Genomic DNA, 10,112 nt, shown 5'->3' on the forward strand with positions numbered 1-10,112 from the left:
ATTGTAAAGATAATAACATTTGTGATTCCAATTTAAATACTCAAAAAAGAAAGAGAGACATTTTTAACCATTTATATCACATTTGTTCTTCTTTTTCATTGAGTATGTGTAGGTGTTTTTACATTTGGTTACTTAGGGCTCTTCAAGCCTTTTATACTTTCTACCTTCTATCACTGATTAAAAGCTCAAAAAGACATAATATAATTGGGAGTGTGCAGTTGAGTGATGGCACAATCAAAGCAAGCGATTAACAAGAAAGAAAAAAAGCCTAATCTTTAAGAGCTTAGTGCGTTTCATGTTTGAAGTTGTGCTGTAACTTGTCCACTTACTATCTGGTTGTTGGGTCGATCTATATCTGTTACTCAATCACTCTCAGTGGGCAAAACTGACACATGCTTTGTGTGAATTGATGACGTTTGCTCAGACCCATTCACTTTTTGACCCAGATGAGGAACTGCTGAATTCCTGTTATATATTTGTGTTCCGTGGGAAGGTTTTGAACAAGAAGAGTTGCTCTGTCCACCACGTCGCTGCTCACTTTTATTAAATAGCATTACTGTAGGTGGCACTTGCATGTAATAAAGCATTTTTCTCAAATTTGGACTATGTCTCCACTTACAAAACTCTTAGAAACACAGGATTCACATATTTCTAATACAAACCCAAGCCCATGTGAGCCCTGTGGACCAGCTGCACACCATCTTTTTCAGAGTGTCTTTCATCTGTGCAATAAAAACCACAAATGCCTTTCCAGAAGCAAGCCTGCACAGGAGTCACATGTGCCTTTTTTTTACCTTTATTTACCTTCTCGGCGCGTTACTGGAGCAGAGCATCAAGGGAATGAAAATGAATGGGTCTCACAAGCCACAAAGCGACAAGTGGGATCTGGCGTTTGGTCACTCCGCATTCTGAGCGTGTTGGTTGGGTGTGTGGGGTGTAATCCTGCAGACAGTGAGAGATGGGAAAAGTGAATGAGTGCGAGAGGGAGAGGTTAAAAAAGAGACAAGTATGATTAGCTGTGGATAGAGTTTCATGCCTGGGAGGTCACTGTGCAGATTCACTACATGTGGCTGCAGTAAAAATCACTTTGCATTGCACAAATTACGTACTAAAACTTGTTTCTCAACTTGTTTTTTTAATGCGTTGTTGGAAACACACCGTTTTCTATCATGATAAATCCATTTAACATCATATGCCTGCTCACGTGTAGGTAACTCCATACAAAAACATCTACGGTAAACTAGTCTGACACCAGAATATTTTGGATATTGCCAAAATGCTCTAGAGAGAATATCGGGATGCAAATTCTTGTGCGAAAGCCTCGACGCCTGCAGGTCAATGCAACTGTTGGCTCCCATTGTCTCGTTCAGTGTTACAACTTGTAATTAAAGGCTGTTATATCTTAAAAAATGCTTGTGGCCGTCCCGTGGCAGGACCTAAACGTTTGAGTGCCATGACGTCAGACGCAAACCGCAGCCAGGCCTTTATGTGCTGCTGTCACCGTCTATTTCCACTCAGTGTGTGTGAAAAACAGCTTTCTTTCCATCTGTGCGATTCCCCTACAGCGAGTGCTACTGTTGTCGCACCAGGATTGACACAACCAAAATAGATACGGGTTTAACACATTTTGACGTGTGTGGGATAAAACACACAAACATTTGGAGTTTTTAAAGTATTAAAGACCACAGGAGTTTGTCGGTGGTTCTTTTGGAGTTTCTCGTCCTCTGCTGATGTCTAAAAGTGTTTGAAAAAGGCTGAATAATATAAAACATTCAAAGTTGTCAAGTTTTACACTATACTTTTTGTTATTGAAACAGGAGATGAGCTGAGTTTCACAAGAATATTAAATCAACTGCGATTCAAACAAGCAAATTCTCAGCTGGAGCACTTGTTGTTTTGGCCAAAGGGGACAAGAGCGTACCAAATATTTGACCCACCAGGTTGAAAATAGGTCTCAAGAATAAGATATATGAGGTGAAAAAATGCAGCATGTGACTGTTTTTTTGTTTTTTTTAAGGATATTAACATAGCAGAGAGGTTGAAGCTGGAAACGAAAAGTTAAAAATCAAGATATACGTTTTCAAATACCAGGAAACGGCAGGTTACAACAAAAAATCTGCTGACTTTGGTGGAATTCCCCTGTAAATAGAAATGATACATATACACGTGTACAATAATTAGAGTTTTACCGAGATAAACACAGGCCTATGTCACACGTGTGGCAAAGGAAAAGTTTAAAGTTAGAGAGCCTTTGTAAAATGAAGTAGATTACAGGTTTCTGATTGGCTTGTAATTATTGAGGCCTGTTTTTTTCATTGAGGTTAACTATCAGTGTAACCAAAGGAGCAATTTTGACTATTAAGACCACCCATCTGAGGCTTATGGGGGGTCCCTAGTCTGTATGAAGCACATGGTTAAAGATAGCGTAAGAAAGTGGCAAAGACATGAAGGAAAGAGGAATGTTTCAGATATTTCTTACTCAAACTACAATGTGCATCCTCTTAATAAAAAAAGAATTACAGGTTGAAGATGAACTGCCACAAATTGCAGTGAGCTGGAGATCATGGCGTGGATAGTGCAGGCTGGGCATCATACTCAAGGGAATAGAATACTGTTCTAGATCAAATATTCACCTATTGGTGAAGAAGAGTTATTGTGCTGCAACAGCTAGTATCTAAAAGTGATCCAAGGGAGGAACTGTGACTTTACAGTCTGATCCGTAAGATGAGCTCCAGTATTAGTGTAAAGTAAGGCTTTAGATGACAAAATTATTAGTCGACTAAAATGGGGCGACGCGTTGTGCTGGCAAAATCTCTCAAAACTGTTAAATATCTTGAGTTGTTGTTGTTGTTGTTTGTTTGTTTTTGTTTATTTACTGAAAATGGATTATTCATCTGTAAAACAGCAGATTAAACTCATAATTTAATTCCCAAACTAACTCACTACTTTTATTTTCTGCTAAGCATTTAAATTGACAGCTTTCTGCTGTCAATTTAAATCTGTATAATGCCATTAAATAATTAATCGATTAATAAAATGTTTGGTCGACTTCATCGACTGATTAATTGAATGAAAAATTAAAGGCCCAGTATAAAAGTGGCTGGATTCAACAGGCTTTTTGCAGTGGTCTTAAAGTTGTGCCTGTTTGCTGTGTGTTATCTCTAATCTCTGCTCTCTCCCTCTGATGTGGACAATGCCAGTGCCACACACCTCAGTCTGTTTTTGAAGCCCTCCGCCCGAGTGCTCTGCACTGTCTCTGGGCACAATCCTATTGAAAAACATAATCTGCTTGTTCAGAAAGACGGTGCTATTGAAGCAGGTGGAGCACCAAACTGGAATGCGATCATGTGATTAGGCCAACAATAAGAAGCCAACGCTTTGAATCTCATGTATTGTTTATTTTCACTTGGGAGCCCTCATACCTGGGCTTTGGAAGGATGCTTTCTGGATTCAGCTGGCATCAGGATAGAGTTTCACAGAGTGATCCCGCACATATTGTAACTGTTGACATTTTTGTGGAAGATCTGTGAATATGAGGTTTTCTGTTTTCTTCACAAAGACTGTTGTGGCTAGTCGTTGCTCTAACTTCAATTATATTATAAAAGATGATAATTACTATAACACAACATCTGAGAAGATAAAGTACTCTATTTTGAATATTTTATTTGCAATAGAACATAAACAGTGATCTTTGGAAGTGATCCAGTGATCAATATGTAATGTGCAGTGGCCTACCACTGAATAATGTAATGCCTTTATAATAATACAATAACTACAGTAGCTCAGGTGGATACTGCCATGGCGTCCTTGGACACAACACTTAATCCACTTTGCCCCCAGTGCACACCCCAGTGTGTGTAAATGTGTGTGTAAATACGTGTGTGAATGTGTGTAAATGTGTATGTAAATATGTGGGTGAATGTGTGTGTGAATGTGGGTGAGTGGTTCCTTGCTGTAAAGAGTGCCTTTAAGGTAGAAAAGCGCGATATAAACGTGACCATTTATCATTTTTTAAATACAGTATTAACACACTAAAAACTCTTGTCAGCCAATGTGTTATTAAAATGTTAATTTTCATTTTATCTTTGTTTGTACTGATGTATAAATTGTCTTTATTCAAGTGTATGGATATTTTTTTAATTATCATGCCTGATTTTAGTGTTTATAACATGTGCTCCTTCAAAGCCGTGCATTTCCTAACATCTGTTTATGCTTTCTGTAAATCATACACTGCATGGTTCACTGCAGGGTCTCTTCAAAAAATCTTTTTATTTGGCCTTTTCCATCATTGTCCCGACAGAATTACTACAATACACACAACCTGGTGGGCTTCTAGTTTCCAGAACATCCCTATGACCTGCGGGAAAGTTGCATTCCTCTGTGCTGCATAAACTTCTTGTTTATGCTTTCATCAATAGTTCAATATTCGGACAGGAGTTTGGCTTACTCGCTGTATACATAACTGAAACATGTGTTCACTCCAGCATCCCAGCATGTATGAAGAGATCACATGATACCATATTGTTCAGATGCATGACTGTAAATGATACACAATCTAAACTGTAGAATAGTAGTATTCTGGCAATTTTAATGATAACAAATAAACAACATGAACAAAATAGGTTTGGTTGGCAAAAGTCATTTTTTGGGGCAGCAACGGAACACTTGCAAATGTATGGGGAAAATAAAAAAAAAATACAAATTTGTGTGATTGTATGCTGCCTTCCAACAAAAAACAAAAGTAAAATACGCTGTTAAATGTTATGAAGATTAAACATTTCAGATTATAAATGCCTGATGACAGATTTTTTTTAAGCTATAACCACTGTATGACAGATGCCCGAGGGCAAAATACATGTATGGACTGAATATATTTACCTTGCGTGTGGGCACAGAATGAATCACTTTTATTTTGTGTCTGAAAACAGAAGCAGGTGCAGTGTCCATAATAAACAGCAGAATGCAGAGCCGGTTACAATTAAAACAAGATGTCTGCGCATGACTCAGTGCAGCAGACATATGTTTATTTGAACCTCTAGGCTTGGCCAAAGTGAACGAGAAGTCTTCCGAGTGGTTTGATGCAATTACGGATGAGCCCCCGAGGTCAGCGGAAGAGAAGAAGAGGGCATGATCCAAGTCTGCCCTGTGATGTGATCAGAGGATTACCACTTCCTCCTTCCTGTTTGTTTCCTCCTGGCCTTACAGCTGTGCACAGATGCCAAGTGAGAAGAGTGTTCTCACAGATAGCAGCACAACCCCATTACACTTAGGGATTTAAGCTCATTTCCTTTTCCTCTCTCTATCTTTCACGCATCTGGTTTGCAGTCGTATTATTTTCTTTGTGTCTGCTGGAATCTTTACTCCACCACCACAAAATGCATCTGAGTTTGCCCCAAAAGGAAGCATCTGTGTGCCATCTTTGCCAAGCAACAGATAAGACAGCCTAACTGATAAAACTGTGCAATTATGGAAATGGAAGCTAATGTGTGGCAGGGAAATGATCCAATGTGCTCCTGATGCGCACACAGTTCCACCTTTCTATCTTCTGTATCTATGGACGCACAATAGAGAAAATAAAAGAACACTTTCAGTCCATTAACTGCAAATGTATACCAAAGAAAGACAAAACCAAGTCAAAATGTGCATCTTTTTCCTGAATTAAGTTTATATTTGAGTGATATTGGAATTATCAATACAATTATTTCAAGATTTTCTTTGTAACTACTATTTTCTTTGTAACTACTATGTCCAAGTGGATATAGCCTAAACACATCTTCTGCATCAAGGGACTTCCTGTTATAATAATTTGGAGGGCATGGCAGCTTTCATCCATTCTCTGATGTTTGAGCCTTTGAAAGCTCAACACCTGCTCGCCCCAGATGCTTGAGCTGCACTTTAGCTGCTCAGCGCTCCCTCATGCTCCTGCTTTGTTTAGCATTCCTCCACTGCAAGGGTCTAAGCTGAGGACGGGGACAGCGGCCACAGCTTTACTCTGTGTGGACAGGGACGAGTGGAGGGAGGAGGAGTATTTGAAAACAGATTGGGTTCATGCTTTTTATGATGCGATGAACAAAAAACTATCATTATATTTGGCAGGTACAGTGTTGACAAAGTTTAAAAGATCTATTGTTTTTATCAAACAAAAGGTCCCAATCAGTAATTCTAATGAATGTCATATTGTACTTTCAGAGGTCATGTAAAACGAGCATATAGCCCCATCTACTGACACAAACGGGCCATTGCAATTAGAGAAGACCAACCAGAGATGAAACATAGTGACAAATATTGTATTGAATTAAACAGGTGATTTAATGTACCTTCAGTTCATTTGAGCTTGACTCTCAGATGCTGCACTATCTACAAGTGATGTACACGTTTTGTTGCAAATTGAGGATCTTTAACATCGGTGTCTGGTGCTCCTTGGAAAGGCTTTGCCCCGAAACACTTCATTTACTGACCATACAATTAGCAACTGCTGACTAGATTCATTCTACAGATTTAGTTTCTGCTGCTTGTCGTTGTCTGTTGAGATAGGAGAAAGATAAAATGGGGTTTGCAGTGGAAACAAACAAACAAACAAACAGAACTGATTGAATTACCTTTGGGGATGAACTTGAGCGAGCTGCTAAAGATTCAGAAACGTGACAGTCCTTCTTTTGGTCCATCATACAAGAACTCATGACCCAAACCATTACCACACTTTCCACAACAAACCTGAGAATCAATGATACATTTGCATTGTCTTATCCAGATAGATCAAACAAACAGCACATTAGAAGGAAGTATATAATGAAATAACTCACCTTTAAAGGTCCCCACGCTTCAGGATGTTTGGAAACACTGTCTGGGTGAATGGTCTGAGAGAAAGCTGGCCAAGGAGAGGAGTGCTGAAACTTTGAGCTGCTGCAGAACAACTCATGGCCACAGTCTGAGCACACATACATGCCTCAAATGGGGGGAAACATCATTATAAACAAATGGTCTTTAACCAGAAATATAAAGCCAATTCCAGACTGCTCACCAGATTGGAAATGGTTTGTGTATTCTTCTCCTCCAGAGAAAGAGCAGTATGACATTTCGTCCATGTTTCCCTTCAGTTTGAGCTAGAAATAACCTGCTTGCTTCACTGCCCCTTGTGTAATGTGACGTTATACTCATTACGTCCACGTGAGGGCAGCACTCAACAGTCATTGACAACATTGACTTGATTGCTTAGTACAAAATATCGAATTAAGAGCAAAGTTTGAATTACAATTAATTTATTTCAGTTCTGCACATAAGTTAGGTGTTTGACATCCATAATTTAAGCCTCAATAAACTGTATACAATTGTTATTACAAAGTTGTTGTGCATAGATGTGTTTTCTTTGAATGAAAATATGGTATTTCCTGATTGTAGTTGTAAAAAAATAAAACACAACATTACTTAATTCTAACCACTGAAGTGAATCTGTATTTAAATCTGCATAAAGAGAGCCTGCATATTGTGTTCATGCTGTGAGGTGTGGCGACAGTTCTTCAGAGATCTGGCGTCCCGGATTTGGCTTGTACCAGACCTCGTCACACAATGTCCACATCCTCAGCAGCTGCGTGACTTCCACAGATCCAGCAGCAGAAATAACTCACATTATTGTCCATCTACCTTGTCTAAAAGTGAGATATACAAGATTAACACATGGGATTATTCAACAGTCCTCAAGTTATTTTAATAGGCTCTGACCTTTAGGGACGAACTTGAGTGAGCTGCTGAATATTCAGAAGCGCGAGAGCCCTTTAGACGGTCCATCATTTACAAACTCATGACCCAGGCCATTTCCACATTTCCCACATCGCACCTGCAGAAAAGGCAACACAGACTTTGAAAACTGAACACATTTATAGCACTTATTGTCAGTTTGTTGATGGTACAGCTGCAGTGGACTCTTTACCTTGTAGGCCCCAGGTCTCTCCTGGTGCTTGGATACACTGTCCTCGTGAACGGTCTCTGTGAATGCAGGCCAAGGAGAGGAGTGTTCAAACTTGGATCGACTGGAGAACAGCTGGTGGTCACACTTTGAGCAAACATAAACGCCTAAAGAACAACAACAACAAACAAACAACTTGAATGGATGGCATGTACTTTCTAATTAGAAACAAAGCATTTGCACAAGGGTTCTTCTGTTCTCTCACTTTTTAAGACAATTGAACTCACCACTCTTGACAATAACTGGTTCATTTACTTTGTGAAGTTTGTTATGCAACTAGTGGGCGTGTCATGCTTTAATATGTAACGTACATATGTGTTATTACAAAAGTGTTAAAAATGGTGTTACATGTACATAGATGGGATGGCGTGCCATATCCTGTAATAATACATGAAGTTGTTCATTTGTATGCCCCCAAACAATAAGCTTTACCGCTAGTTTATTGCAACACGTTTGTTCTGGTGAAGCTCAAAGTGAGTTCAAAGACGATCTGCGTGTACTTGGTGTGATCATGTGTTCACTTACCAGGCTTGAAGTGGTCTTTAAAGACCTCTCCCCCGAAAAATGAGCAAAATGACATACTTTGTATCAAGAAAAGTCTTCAGACAGAGCTAGTGTTATGTAAACCTGAAGTGAACTTCCAGGACACTTCCGGTTTCTGCGGTTTTTCAGAATAAAGTACAGATACATTGTTTAACAATAACGTTACTGTTCTCTGAGTCACGTCTCAACAAGCCTAAAGAGCGACGCCCCTTTAAACAATAATAAACCATATTTTAAAGATCTAAAATATGTCAACTACGGACCCACATGTCATACATAAGGTATTTGGGTTTTTTTCAAAATGGGAATGAATTAAAACGGTTTGTTGTCATTTGTCTTGAATCGCAACAAAAAATGAATAACCCTACAATATTTCCCTCTTTGTTGCACAGATTGAAGAGCTCGAGCTTCGTGTAGTTTGACGCAGAGGCAAAGAGGAGGAGTCGCGGTCTCCTGTTGGATTTGAGTTTAATCTGGATTAAAGTTCGGTCCTGTCTGCGGCCGCGACTCCAATAATCACATTATTCTATGTAGAGCTCACGCGTCAGGACCACGGCTGGACTAAAGCCCCGGTGTCGCAGACATCACGATGTTTCGATCAACGTGAGACGAGATTGTGGCTGTAAAGTCATCAGGAGGGTCCGGGGTGAAACTGGGACTCTTGGTGATGAGAGATGCGCGCGGAGCAGGAGCACAAGCCGCTGCAGCATCCGCACTCCGGACTGCATCAGTGCAGCAGCAGCAGCAGCAGCAGCACAAGTGCGTGCTACTCTCATCTGTGAGGACTGCGTCAAAATGCATTCAGGTGAGTGAAAGAACTGAGGCAACACTTCTACTGCAGAGTAAAGGAAGTTACTATTATAATCTGCTATAACTGTGCAGTCATGTGGATTGTGGATGCGAGCGAACTTTTTCATGAATATGTTGTCTATTGTGTTGGCTTTTTCTAACCTCAGGCTATACATCTGCCGTTGCACACCCATGCTAAACTTATAGGCTATGTTGTTGTGTTGTTGCTCCTATAGATGGTAAAATATCTTTTTTTAATTTAATCCTTATTCTTATTTTATTCATTATTGTTTGACGTATGTAGTATAACACATTACAAAAGAGAAATAGTTTTGTTAAGACATTCAATCACTGAAGAATACATTTTATTATGTTATAGAATTTCTCAAGAATACGTTTAGTTATGATATAGAATATGACCTGATATTGGACAGAAATGAACCCAATCAAACAAGGCATGTCTTTTATGAATCTCTGTTTACTGCAGGTGACTTAAAGACCTGTTGGGCCCCGGTGGTGCTGTGCTTCACCTTCTCGCATGCCTCTGCTCCCCTGGACTCACTGTATTAACACAAACATCATGGAGGGGAGCAAGCTCATCTTCAGCCTGGACTGCTCCGAAGAAGGACCAATAGTGTCGTTTTCTAAAGATAAACCGCAGACAGACTCCGACTCTGCCGCCGGGATGGATCTCAAACCAAACCAGGGCCGCACTGCTCAGGCTCCTAGCTTGCCTCACTCTCCGTCCTCTCCCGGTTCTCTCGCAGATATGTGCTCAGCCTATGAGCCTCTGAGCACCAACCTGGTCAAATCCTCG

General features: G+C 39.9%; 2 protein-coding genes and 1 pseudogene across 3 annotated transcripts in view; 1 reads left to right on the forward strand and 2 right to left on the reverse strand.

Annotated features, from left to right (window-relative positions):
• Positions 1-4,075: 4,075 nt before the first annotated feature.
• LOC140358503 (methionine-R-sulfoxide reductase B1-A-like) lies at positions 4,076-7,102 on the reverse strand (annotated as a pseudogene).
• A 183-nt stretch (positions 7,103-7,285) lies between these two features.
• Positions 7,286-8,606, reverse strand: LOC140357695 (methionine-R-sulfoxide reductase B1-A-like). Its single transcript, XM_072442210.1, has 4 exons — positions 8,489-8,606; positions 7,928-8,070; positions 7,720-7,834; positions 7,286-7,646 (listed from the first exon to the last, which is right to left on the reverse strand). The coding sequence occupies exons 1-4, from the start codon at positions 8,541-8,543 to the stop codon at positions 7,627-7,629; spliced, it is 333 nt and encodes a 110-aa protein (XP_072298311.1). The 5' UTR covers positions 8,544-8,606; the 3' UTR covers positions 7,286-7,626.
• Positions 8,607-8,997: 391 nt separating this feature from the next.
• The window catches only part of LOC140358504 (testis-expressed protein 2-like), a 7,953-nt gene continuing 6,838 nt past the window's right edge, over positions 8,998-10,112 (forward strand). For both annotated transcript variants that reach the window (XM_072443380.1, XM_072443379.1), the window contains exons 1-2: positions 8,998-9,311; positions 9,783-10,112. The exon at positions 9,783-10,112 is cut by the window's right edge and continues 888 nt beyond it. In XM_072443380.1, the coding sequence (XP_072299481.1) occupies positions 9,834-10,112 (279 nt within the window). In that variant the 5' untranslated portion in view covers positions 8,998-9,311; positions 9,783-9,833. The remainder of the gene's footprint in view (positions 9,312-9,782) is intronic.

This window comes from Eucyclogobius newberryi, unplaced genomic scaffold (assembly GCF_026437365.1).
Source record: "Eucyclogobius newberryi isolate DKJ021-1_F unplaced genomic scaffold, fEucNew1.0.hap1 SCAF_13, whole genome shotgun sequence".
Taxonomy (NCBI): Eukaryota; Metazoa; Chordata; class Actinopteri; order Gobiiformes; family Gobiidae; genus Eucyclogobius; species Eucyclogobius newberryi.